Source organism: Phanerochaete carnosa (assembly GCF_000300595.1).
Source record: "Phanerochaete carnosa HHB-10118-sp unplaced genomic scaffold PHACAscaffold_13, whole genome shotgun sequence".
Taxonomy (NCBI): Eukaryota; Fungi; Basidiomycota; class Agaricomycetes; order Polyporales; family Phanerochaetaceae; genus Phanerochaete; species Phanerochaete carnosa.
Window position 1 is genome coordinate 1,154,776 of NW_006767640.1, and position 12,373 is coordinate 1,167,148.

Genomic DNA, 12,373 nt, shown 5'->3' on the forward strand with positions numbered 1-12,373 from the left:
CCCACCAAAGTCTATCCAATCGACTCTTTCGCTCTCTCTGGCCTGCTCATGCTTCAGCTCCTCCCTCCACTTTGCTTCCTCCCTCTCGTATTCGTCGAACGCTCGCCTTGCCGCCTCCCGCTCCCGCGCTTCCATCTGCTCCGCCTCTTCTCTGCGCTCTGCTTCTTCTTGCGCCACCTTCTCCCACCAAAGTCTATCCAATCGACTCTTTCGCTCTCTCCTGGCCTGCTCACGCTTCAGCTCCTCCCTCCGCTTTGCTTCCTCCCTCTCATATTCGTCGAACGCTCGCCTTGTCGCCTCCCGCTCCCGCGCTTCCATCTGCTCCGCCTCATCTCTGCGCTCCGCTTCTTCTTGCGCCACCTTCTCCCACCAAAGTCTATCCAATCGACTCTTCCGCTCTCTCTGCTCTTCTTCCTGCATAATCTCATCCCGATTCGTCCCCTGGGGCCCTGGATCTTTGCCTAGGCTGACGCTCGCCTCCATTGGAAATGCCTCCCCTGCGCCGTTTGGTAGCTCCTGATCCCGGCGTTCTTTCTTCTTCAAAAACTCCTTCCAGGCTTTCCGTCGCTGCTCAAACGCATCCTGTGCCTTGCTCTCCTCCTCTTTCTTCGCATCCTGCCGTTGCCTAGCGTGCGCCCTCCACTCCGGCTGAGCCTGTCTCCTTCCATCGGACGGCGACGCCGGCTCCCCTCCTGGCTGCGCTTGTGTCTTTTGAGTCTCCTCCTGCTCTGCACGCTGCGCCTCCTCCCTTAGAAGGCGCTTCGAAATTGCCTCTTGCACTGCCACGTGCCTTCGGCGACTAGCCGCCTGCTCGCGCGCGGCCGCCTCGTTTTTCGCGTCCAACACCCGCACGGCCTCGCGCACGGTCTCGAGCTGCTGCTCCTTCGCCGCGCGTAGGGCGCGCTCGGCCGCCTCGACTGCAGCGTCGGCTTCGTGCTGTCGCGCGCGTGTAGCCTCGTACGCCTGCGCCGCGTCGGCGACGGCCTGCTGGGCGATGCGTTCTGTGTCCTCAGCCATCTCCTGTTCGGCGCACGCGGCTCGTTCGGCCTCTTCGGCCTCTTCGCGCTTGCGCCGTGCTTCGTCAAGAACCGCGTGCTGCTCCGCTTTCTCTTGCGCGGTCGGTTTGCCATTCGATCTCTCATCAGGGACCTTCGTACCGTTCGCTGATCCAGGTTCTTGCTGCTCGTCGAACCTCAGCACAGAAATATCATTCTGTCGCAAAAGAACTCTACTCACCGGCATTCTTGGTCCCCATACGCTTCCATTTTTTTCAGTGGCTGACTGATCGGTAGTAGGTGCCAATCGGAAGAGGTCTTGATGTAATGGCTCGTGGTAGCGTACTATCAGGTTCTTGCCTCCGACCACCCTACCATTCATGGCCTCTATAGCTAGGGTGGCTAGATTCGCATGTGAGAACAATGTCAGTCATATTGATGCGCATATAATACCTTCATTAGCCGTTTTGTAGAAAACAAAGCCAAAAGCGTCTGGTACGCCCACTTTCTTCATGTATGCCCTATGGCACCAAAGTCTGTTGACAGAAGAGACGAAGTTTGGCAAATTAGACGTACTCTAAAACTTCACCGTGCTGAATATAACGTTAGCGCGACCTCAATAGCGCGAGACAATTGAAATATGCCATACCGGTGCGAAAGCATCTCGCAGATCAGGCTGTCTCCAAGCTGAACCAAAGTTCTATCGTGAAAATTGTTCAGCTCCGTCGTTACTGTGCGCTCCATGGCGCGACCTACCGAGCAGTACAGGCCACGAGGGTCAAATGTCCGCAGGCCGAAGGGCCTCATGCCTGCTAAGGCAGGGTGCATTGAGCGGCAATTCGTCCTGGAATACTGGGCATGCTGTTCGTGCCAGTATTCAAGGACGCAGGTCGCGTGTGCATGCCCTACGTTGACCTTCACCTTCACAGAAACCAGTGGTCCTGCAGATCGGAACCACGCAAACATATCTTGAGCACTTGCGCTGTAGAGAACATGATGATCGCGTGAGGGAGCTTTGATAATTTGAGGAGAGAGGCGTTCAGACGGGAATGCTCCGTCAAGAGACGGCGAATGCGAGAGTGACAGTTTGAATGGTGGTGATACTCCTGGAACAACCGCACCCTGTAGCGTCGCTAATGCCATTTCAGCTGGACACAAGCACAGTAAGCAAAGAACGGAAATCACGGAAAGTTGTGAAAGGACAAACCGCGGAAGACATCGTTGAAGATCAACGTCCATTTCGTGCGGCCGTTCGTGGTGCTCTTGCCGCCGGAACGTATAAACCCACACGGTTTCAGCACTTGAATCAGGTGCGACCACTTCACATCATGTCTCACATCTGCAACATAGAGAGTCGAAGATGTAAGCAAGGGGTGAGCTGCGTCCATATATGCGGTGAATGAGCGAGAAGGTAATGGCAATTTGCCGGCGGGTGTTGATGTCGAATATTTCGGGGCCTTCTGCTGCCTTTGTCGCATTAAAGAGTATAGAATAAGTTTTTCTGATCCCTAGACTATGCTTCAGAGATCAGAGCACGCTGGTAGTCCAGCCTGTGCGGCTGGAGAAGAGCAAGTGCATCCCCAGCTCGATTCGCGCTCATGGGCTACGAGAGCGCTAATCGTTATAATAAACGCCGACTTTTCCCGCAGTGGTCGGCTCGTCAAGCTTTCAAGCCTAAGATAGACCCAGTTCAATTTCGACGAGTGTCGTCACAGTGTGATGGTCACGCGCATGTCGCGGAAACGCGCGGCCGCGATGATAAGCCCAACAATTGGGATCCTCCCTGCTCAACAGAGAGAGAGCAGATGTAAATAGACAAACCATAGACATGCCCAAACTTTCATACAAACAAACTCCATGCTATGAGGCGAGTTCCGCAATCTCCCTCCTCCGAGTCCTTGTGCGCACCCGCTGACTGAGGTACTCCCTCACAAATGCAACTGCTTCCCCTGTAAAGTCCCTGTAAGCATGCATAGAGCGATCTCTCCGAGTGCGAAATATGGCCGTACAGCATGAGTACGAGAGCGGCACACAATCTGTGGAGGCGCTTGATGACCTATCTCCAAAATCTGAGCTGCGTATTACCTTAATCGACACTTATTTAACGCTGACTTTAGTTCTTGTACATCCCATAAAACTGTATTCTGCTCAATTAAAAACAATTGATAACGGTCAAGTAGTAGTTCAATGTGTTCTCTACAAGATGACAGTTGTAAATTTTTGAGCTGTCGTGTGCACACAAAGTTATGGATTAACTCGAGTTTTGCTCCTGCGAAAAGAGACGCGGCGTGACAGCGCTCGCTCACGTGATGTAGTCGGAATTGAACTGGGTCTATCTCACAAAGCACCAAGAGACCGTTAACGTAACTGATTCCGTACGTCATACTCAGATACTTAAGCTCAACAACCTTTAGCGTTGTCGCAGCGGCCCAGCCTTAACTAATCGGCTGAGCACCAAGTACTGTACTTTTACGACCGTAGCGGATGAAAGTGCCCAAAATGAGTTTTTCCGACAAGTCGCCGAAATCGCCATAAATCAAAAGAAAAATCAAAAATATTGACGGTGTCAGCCGAAAAGCGGTGTGACATGTGACATCCGCTACGGTCGTAAAAATACAGTAACTGGCGTTTGTTGTGAAAGGCCTAGTCGACTTTCATCACGTTCAGGTTAGAAATCGTACCGTGCTAATCTATTCAAAGTAAAGAATCGCCTCCCAGCACTTATTTCTGGTAATATCTTATCGGACAGGTCTTACGGGCTGGTCGAGCACTACAATTCGAACGTTAGCGTGCTTAAAACCAGCCTTCAGCGGGTACGCAGATTGGTCAGCATTATGCCTTCGTTTTTGTTCACGCCCGAAGATTTATCTCTTTTAGTTGCGATCTCGATGCGGACTGCTCAACCCTGTTACGAAGACTGGACCACGACTACCGCAGCCTTGGGTGGATCTATTGTCCTACGGCCGATCAGTCAGGTTCCTGCGCTTCGTCCTAAGCCACTATACAAGCGTATCGCCATACTTCATGCGCTAGCATCAGCAATTCCCCTGCTTTCTCTTGCGCATACCGCCTGTGCGAGCAACCAGACGATTTCGTACACCCCCTGCCGCTCCATGCCTACAAACCCGGTTCATCTAGCCGACTATTCTCGCGAGCGTGCAACGCCAAGGGCAGGTGCCACATCTTTGTCTCCACTTCCAAATAACACGTGTTGTTAGTCTGACAAGGCCTCATCTCGAGTTATCTCACAACGCCTCGAATGACATGTTCTCATGTTCATCAATATTGCTATGGCATTGCTCACGGAGACACTGTCAGTCCTAGTTCTCAGCCCTACGGATCTCGGGCCCGCCATGATAAGGTTGACGATGGGGCAAGTCGACGAAAGGAGTGAGACGGAGGTGGAGAGGCACACCACCGTCTTCAGGCATGTCTTTATATGTTCTCCCGGATGCGTGGCAGTTATCCTTTGGGAATAGCGGTGTGAGCCACGGCGCACCACCAACGAAAGTCTCGAATCATAAATCCTCGGTATACTGTGCATGATAACGGCATGCATTACAGTCCAGTACTCACCTAGGAAAATTTACACAGCCCGAAGAGCCCCCGACATGCTGCCCCATCTCATCTTGCGGGAAACCTGTCGCGAACGCGCATGAGCTCATGGAGCATATACCTGAGCACAAGTTGATGCTGGGACAAACGACGAGGTGTGCATCCCACTCAGTCTCGTCCGAGCGTCCGCACTGACCCTTGCTGAAGGGTTGGTAGTACCATCATTATTCTACGACGAAGGCTGTCACCGCACGGTGACACAATGGAGCAACATCCAGGCACACTACAACAGGCATCTTGGCGCCGAACCCCCTAGATGTCCTGAGGGCGAGTGCAGCAGGAAATTTCCGGATCAGTTGAGCCTGACGAGGCATCGCAAAGCCGAACACGGCCACAAGCCCAAACACAGGGCGCCGCGGCACTTCCGGGTTAGCAGGGCGTCGAGGAGCCGGGAGCTTAGAAACTGCAATGGTGAAGGCGGCGACGGAGAGCGGATACCTGGGCAGATGGAATCAGCTTAGGGCATCCCTACACCTCACTTTCGCTCAGCAGCGGACGACGCACGATTGCAGCCCGCGAAGCACACGGAGCATGTGCCCACGGCCTTGGATGCACTCAACAATCCGTATTCTCATGTGTATCCTCGCAAGGTGCCCTCAGACGCGGCATTTAGCAGCGAACGAACCTTTGCCCAGCTTTCGCCTGTCTATCGTCCGCTCGACCCACCGCTCGCGGGATCGAGCGCGCATCCTCAGGGTACTATCTGCTATCCTCGGCAAGCAGAGCAGTTCGGCCATGTTGTTACCTCGTACTTCCCGCCTCCGTTACCTGCTCGTGGCCTTGGCCGTTTTCACCCAAGTCCCGCGACCTACGGCTTTGGGAATCCGCTGTATGCTCTGGGATGCACCTCTGGCACACCGCTACCTAGTGTCTGGACAACTTCAGATACGTTCAACCCTTCGATACTGCCACCGTCGACCATGTACAATCTCTCGCTAATGGGCTCCCAGTCTCTACCGCCTCACTGTCTGGCTGACCCGGCTCGCTCGCATATTGGCCCTCATATTTGGCGCCTGCGATGCCAGCAGCGGGCGATATCCTCAACTGGTCGTGCACTTCTTGATATCCTTCCCCCCAGGAGCTTTCGCCATCAATAAACTGTATAGAATCTTATGAATAAACCTGTACTTAGCTTAATCACTCTATTTCTGTGGGTGAGGCCACTTGCAGGGTCGCAGGAGCCGCGGTAGGGAGTGCTCGGGGTCCCGATGTAGCGTAATGCGTATCTTTGATAGGCGCTTAATCTGATCATTAGGCTGACGCCTAAATTTGCTCCGCTATCTCTTGGGAGAAAGCGTCTGTTGCTCTAAAATATTCGTTTATGCGTGGTTGTCGAATATTTTGAGAATATTCATACACTCAAAAGCGATTCAAGCCCCCTCCGGGATAGTCTCATGTAAGACAAGCGTATCCCAAGGAGGCGCCTCAGATCATCCCCTCGAAGTTCCTATCTGCGCCACCGCAGATGGATCTACAGTTCAAGCGCAAGGTCGCGTGCAACTTGGACATATGGCACTGCGGTAAGCCTCCGATCAACTCCCAGCAGGGCGATAATCAAGACTTACCCTATGCGGCGCTCGATGTCGGCAGCAGCCATAGCATATCCGAGGGTCCAGGGGCCGTCTCGCATGGGACGCCCCGGGTCCTGGACAGCATCTTTGCTTCCAGGTTGCGAATTATGCCAAGTCTGCTGTTGTGACCGAACTGAGGGCAGAGAACAGCTACAAGGATGCAGTGCGTCTTCGCAAATTTCGAGAAAGCGGACACTCCTAACAACGTTACCCCTAAAAGCAACAAGGCTTCACATAGCACCAACAAGGAGCACCAGCTGTAGTCTGATGCTGCCGGAAGGGCTGCTGGGGTCTGGCGGTCCTCATACAGCTCCGGTTATCGAATCAGTCCAGATATACTGAACGATGCCTCTATCCATACGTCTACGGGCTGCGGCTGGAGATCGCGAGACGTGCTTGTTTGGCTAGCGAGAGCTTGTACTGCGGGTGAAGATCGAGGAAGGTACAGCTACTGCATCGTTTGAGGCATTGTACGCCCGTAAAAATGGTCGCCTTGTTCGTCCTTTCCGTCACACGGCGCCGAACAGATCACTTCAAAGCAAGTAGTACGCCCCAGCTTCTTCGCGCTCACTTCGAATGACCGCTCATAAGCTTACACCAGGAATATTTGTGCTCTCAATGCTCCTGGGCATCCACCGCGCTTTGATGCACGCGCTGAGCAGGCCCGCCGCCATTGCAAAGCCGAAGTGGAGCGTCTTCCCAATCCAGAACGCTTTCCTCTTTCGCGACTCAGCAAGCGCTTTTGCCAAGGCTTTTTACGATGGCCGTTATCATCTCATCGCGTTCGCGCGGAAACGTCAAAGGTTGAAAGTTCCAGCTGCCGCTAGATAACAATGGCCAATTAATTACGAAGTCGGACTTTCTGATGCTTTGCAGAGCCACGCAAATGCGTACGCCAGAATCGGGCGCTTGCGGACGATATAGACGGAAGCTGGTGGAACCGACTGGGCACGTGAGCGGTATGGAAATATGAGTGTCCACTATTCTCAAGCACATTAATGACGTTCCGCCGCCACAGAGTTTTAATGCCCGATTTTCGAGTCTGCCTCCTCCTGCAGTGGAGCTAAGTCATATTAGGATCGGCGGATCACTACCTCTTCGGTGTTAGCACATTCAGAAATTCTTTCGCAATCTTCAACGAAACGCTACCGGTGGGGGTCGCGCATGTGGAAGCGACACAGCATAAAGTTGATAGACGACTGGCCAAGTCACTCATAAATCGTACAAGTGGCTGCTTCTGTCAAGGCAGTCCGCCTCCCCGCCTATCTCACCTTGAATATGTCGACACAGTCAGACCAAGCTCTTGTTCAAGCCTACTCGCAGGTGTAAGCATCACTTTCCTGTGCACTTGACAAGCTAATGCTAACATCTCGGTCCTTCAGCCTCATACCACAATATATCTTTACAGCTGTCTCGTGTGAGTGCATTCATCGCCGTTCCTTGCGCCGCTCACAACATCTTCAGGTTTGGTCGTCTATGAGTTTCTGATTACTATCGGTGACGAGATAAACACCGTCTGGAAGCGGCCTATCACCAGATCTGCCGTTCTCCTCGGCTCGATACGCTGGTGCTTGCTCCTCTCGACCATCGTACAATTTGTGCCGGCAACTATGACTGTGAGCTTCTATCGCCTTTAAATACTCGAAGATTTTGATGATTTTTCCTGCAGAAGTGATCTTGATCTCTTCAGAACATGTGTGTAACAAACTACTCACCTGAACCCGACACATAGCTGCTCAACGCTTGAAATCGTAACCTGGATATTCATTCTCGCTGGATTTTTCCTGACCGGACGTACGCTTTGCACAGCTTGCTCAAGTTAAAATTGCCCACTGACTTCCACGCGCCAGTCTTCTCCACCCTGCGTGCCTTCGTAGTCTCGGATGGGAGCCGTTTCTGGTCGCTGGTAGTGCTCATGCTGAGCATGGTGCCATTTGCAGTGAACGTAGCGCGTATCGCTCTTCTTAAACCTTGTGTATGTTCTGATTGATGTCTCTGTGCAGGTAGACGCGGCGGTATCGAAGTATGGTCCCGTTATGGATCCGCTTATCGGAATGACATGCGCCTCGGAGCTTCCATTATCCGCGCGAACAACCCGCATGTGGGTGTATATATCATATCTCGCTGCTGCTGCCTTGAAATACTAATCTTTCGTTATATAGACGTACGTTCCTCGGCGAAAGGCTTTGGCAATGGAGGAGACGCTGACATCACCTGCTCACAGTCGTGTACGCATCCCGCGGCTCACTTGTCCTCTCTGACACGATCGTGCTCGTCTTGACCTGGATCAAGACGTTCGGAGAGTGGGCACGCGCCCGTAGGCTTAAAGTCAAGGTGTCGCTGACAACGTGCCTCCTCCGTGATGGTCAGTAGTCCCTTATGCACCGTTACAACTCGCCGCCGCTGAGACATAGCTGCCATGCAGGGACTATTTATTTCATGTGAGTACGACGAGAGATCCGCCCGCCCGCGGAGAGTGTTGAAATGATAAATGTAGAGCTCTGTTAGCAATGAACATCGCTCAGCTGCTGGCATACGACTCTTCTGGAGTACGTTTCCAACATGAGCGTGCAGGCCACGGGCTAACGTCGTTCTTAAGGTCACGCCTCCAGTATCCACGTTTATCATGACTTTGGTGTGTGTACCTACTTTCCGTTTACCAATTTGATGCTCACTGGCCACGCAGCCCCCGTTGCTCATCAGCCGCTTCATGATCAACCTGCGGACAGCCGACTCGGAAGTGCCGAACCACTCCGCATGCATTGCTGGTACGCAGCAAGAGCTATCAGCCCTGCAGTTCAGAGAGTCGCCAGATTGGCTGGGTAATATTGGGGAGACACTGCAGGATGGCTGGAGCGATGAATCCCGTGCCGAAGGAAGTGGTGCTGCCGAAGCGGACGAGGCAGGATGTCATGAAACCAACGCCGAGGCATAAACCGGTGTCGAAGGTTATGTTGGGCTCTATATATTGCCCTGTTCCAGGCGGGCAGCGGCACTTGTAGCTTATACGAGTAGGAAACTCGAAGATTATGGCATCGGATGATCCCAGCTCAGTGGTGTGCGGTTAGCTGCGGGTCACACTGCGAAAACATCATGTTAGTCTCGTCTGTCAGGTGGATCCCAATAAATAATGCGCATCACAGGCGAATTTTAGCGGAGAAAACACGGCTGCGCATATTGAGGCTCAAAATCCGGCATCGAGTCGCAAAAATGCGCAGGATGGCGAAAACCGGGGCGCAGAAGTGGGTGGGCAATTTGGACTCGAGCAGACTGCGTGGGGCGTACGTGCAGTCTGAACGAACCTTATGAATTTCAAAGAGAATACACTTTCTCCTGTATAAAATGCCGCTTCAAATTTTATATAGTCAAATATATTTGAGGGTTACATCCAGGCTCACTGATGTGAATTGTGTGGTAGTGGTCAGTAGAAGCATGCACCGTCTTGCTGAGCGAAAAGTGCAGTGGATGCAGTGACGAGTCTCTTCCGGACAATATTGTCTGGAAGAGACCTGTCACTGCATCCTCTGTCATGCTCGCCATCGCCGATGAGATTAACATTAATGTTGATGTCGTCAGCAATCACGGTGATCATGAACTCGTAGATGACGAAGGCTAAGAAAAGAACAACCGAGGGCTATGTTTGGTGTGCGATTTTGTTCACACGGCTTATGAACGATTTGGTTGGTCGTCTATCAACATATACGTCGTGTCCTTGAAGCAGTAGGCTGGCGATTGGCACCTGATACGAATGAACGGCGACACAACGCCTGCTGTACAAGGAGCATCGCACATAAAGATGAAGTTGGCTGTAGTATGTCCAGCCGATGCCAATAGATGCCAATGTGGTGAGCCTAGCGTCCTGTGCCCGAGTGATTGCCATGGGCTGCAGGACATTCAACAACGATGAGTACTATAGGAAGAATCAGAAGCGTTTGATATTGACTTCGAACGTGAGACCTCAGCTAATACCGTCGGCTTCGAGCAATGCCAGCGCACCTCGTAGCGATGAAACATGTTAACGGGCATGCACAAGTCGCACGCCAGGGCGCCAGGGCTTCTACCCGTTGATGCGCCCTCATGATGGGATCAATATGATGCGCCCTTGAATTCCCGTCACCGGCTTCGAACTTTCGGCATCCTCCTTCACTCCCAATACTGTACTTTTACGACCGTACCGGATGTCACACGTCACACCGCCTTTCCGCGGACACCGCCAATAATATTCTCTCGATATATGGCGATTTTGGCGAGTTGTCGGAAAAACTCATTTTGGGCACTTTCATCCGGTATGGTCGTAAAAGTACAGTACACGCACATCATATACGTCCATACTTCTTTGCAGGTAGGACTCGATCTTGAATAATCGAATATTGAATAAAGGCATTGAGCTGGTATACCTTTTCTGCCCTCCCTCAGCGATCGCACCCCTAACGTTGGTCTGCAGCCTTGACGTCCCCCCGTTCAGCGACTCGGACGGACTTGTCCGTGCTCATCCACTCATGCGTATGCTGTGCTTGTGTAATCATTCTAGAGTATTTATTGTATATGTGCAGCTTAGTTAAGTTATACTTCGTCTTAAGGCAATCCCGTGGTAGATCTCGCTAGATCTCAGTTGTCATGACACGAGTCCCGCTGGTCAGAATTAAGCTCAGCGGGTGGGAACACTCAGCCCCTCAGTCTGCCACAGGTGTCGTGCGAACGAGTAGGTCCGGTCCCTCATACTGGGGAAGGAAGCAGTCTCGATGCCACAGGTCGTATGGCCGGACAGGTCTGTACAAGGATGATTGCCTCCGTTACAAGTATTCTCTTCGTCCCAGCGGGATTGTGACTCACGAATTCCCGATGAACATCATCTGTACGCCGCCTACTAACGTGAGTTCGAACCTCCGGAACAAATTTGCGAGGTTCATGTAGAGCTCGCACCACCCGAGGCTACGCTATCGTTATTTTCGTTGGATTTTGCCAGTCCAACGAAGATGATGCGTACTTGATACCAAGGCAGCTCCTCAGCCCCTTGGAGAACGCGACGAGCCAAGTATCGAGCGATTCAGCGCCGGGTGTAATCCAGCGTTCGGGCCGGAACATGTGCGGGTCAGGGAAGAGAGCCGGGTTGAGATGCACAAAAACGTTGCTTATCCCAACTTTCGTCTGGTGTGAGATGTCAATACATCGGCGTATACAACAGCCAGAAAGGGGTGACGCACTCCGCCGGGGGCGAAGTGTCCGCCGAGCATCGCGCCCTGTGACGGGACGACGCGCATCATGGGAGAGGTGACACCGTGGCTGAGGCGCAAAGACTCTTTGCACACAGTTTTCTGTTCGCGAGGTCGGTCAGGAAGCCAAGTAAAGCCTTGCAGACGGAGACTGAGGCGCGCTCACAGGTATGGTAGGCTTTCCAGCATCTCAAGTTTTGGCTTCTCGTCCAGCCGCGGCCAGGCCGCCCTGAGCTCTGCCTTCAGCTTCTCACCGATGTACCCGTCACCACCCAGAGCAAAGAGCATCCCGAGCGCGGACGCATTGCTCGTCGTGTCTGTGCCTGCGACGATAACCAAGTTCGCTTCGTCGCGTAAAGATGCTTTACTTAGCTTCAGGCTCTGCGCAGGATCGAGGAGTAAGTGAAATATGAGTGGGTGGGGTGCGTTCTCGAGGGCTTCTGGCTGGTTTGTGTACATGTCGACTTGCTCTTCAATTTTCTGCTCGACCAGAGGAGGGTGAGTGCTACGCCAGCCGAGTGCATCACTGCGTAGCCTACCTTATACACCCGAAAGTATCCCTTCGGCTCCCTCCGCCGCATCAAAACAAGTTTCACGCGCACCATAAACATTGCCAGTGCTCTGAGCAGCGGATGGTGCTTCCAGAAGTGGAAATCGGCGTTTCTTTGATGCATCCGCTCGAGGGCCTGCGCGCGAAAGTCCAACGCGCGCAGTATATGCATCGACCAGCCGAGGCAGAAGGACGTCACATTGTCGAAGTTGACGCAGCGGAAGGCGCGGAAGAAGTCTGTGGTCTTGCCCTCCGCGGCGCGCGAAGCAATGATCTCGCAGAGTTCGTCGATCTACATTGCAAGCCACAGTGTCAGCACTAGCTACAAACAGGGAACGACGTGTGGAGACTCACGCCCTCTTGGACGACCGTCTGAAGGCTCAGGATCGACTTACGCGAGAAGTGCGGGGCGACGAGATCTTTGCGCCG

The 12,373-nt window shown here is 52.9% G+C and overlaps 4 protein-coding genes across 4 annotated transcripts in view; 2 read left to right on the forward strand and 2 right to left on the reverse strand.

Annotated features, from left to right (window-relative positions):
- Positions 1–1,461, reverse strand: part of PHACADRAFT_154433 (uncharacterized protein) — a gene marked incomplete at its 3' end in the record, with an annotated part of 2,838 nt that extends 1,377 nt beyond the window's left edge. Inside the window, exon 1 of the mRNA XM_007401810.1 lies at positions 847–1,461. Coding sequence (XP_007401872.1) covers positions 847–1,377 — 531 coding nt within the window. The 5' untranslated portion in view covers positions 1,378–1,461. The remainder of the gene's footprint in view (positions 1–846) is intronic.
- Positions 1,462–6,281: 4,820 nt separating this feature from the next.
- Positions 6,282–7,112, forward strand: PHACADRAFT_265527 (uncharacterized protein). The gene is made up of 3 exons (XM_007401811.1): positions 6,282–6,344; positions 6,402–6,726; positions 6,783–7,112. The coding sequence occupies exons 2-3, from the start codon at positions 6,666–6,668 to the stop codon at positions 7,010–7,012; spliced, it is 291 nt and encodes a 96-aa protein (XP_007401873.1). The 5' UTR covers positions 6,282–6,344; positions 6,402–6,665; the 3' UTR covers positions 7,013–7,112.
- Positions 7,113–7,459: 347 nt separating this feature from the next.
- On the forward strand, positions 7,460–9,116 carry PHACADRAFT_201525 (uncharacterized protein; the record flags this gene model as incomplete). Its single annotated transcript, XM_007401812.1, has 11 exons — positions 7,460–7,506; positions 7,564–7,598; positions 7,646–7,748; positions 7,914–7,975; positions 8,032–8,133; positions 8,185–8,286; positions 8,406–8,546; positions 8,607–8,622; positions 8,679–8,730; positions 8,781–8,816; positions 8,868–9,116. 11 exons carry the CDS (start codon positions 7,460–7,462, stop codon positions 9,114–9,116), a joined length of 945 nt encoding a protein of 314 aa, XP_007401874.1.
- A 1,577-nt stretch (positions 9,117–10,693) lies between these two features.
- PHACADRAFT_188850 (uncharacterized protein) overlaps positions 10,694–12,373 on the reverse strand; it is a 2,802-nt gene continuing 1,122 nt past the window's right edge. The window contains exons 5-9 of the mRNA XM_007401813.1: positions 11,934–12,236; positions 11,561–11,874; positions 11,386–11,496; positions 11,015–11,329; positions 10,694–10,951 (exon numbers count right to left, since the gene is read on the reverse strand). Coding sequence (XP_007401875.1) covers positions 11,442–11,496; positions 11,561–11,874; positions 11,934–12,236 — 672 coding nt within the window. The 3' untranslated portion in view covers positions 10,694–10,951; positions 11,015–11,329; positions 11,386–11,441. The remainder of the gene's footprint in view (positions 10,952–11,014; positions 11,330–11,385; positions 11,497–11,560; positions 11,875–11,933; positions 12,237–12,373) is intronic.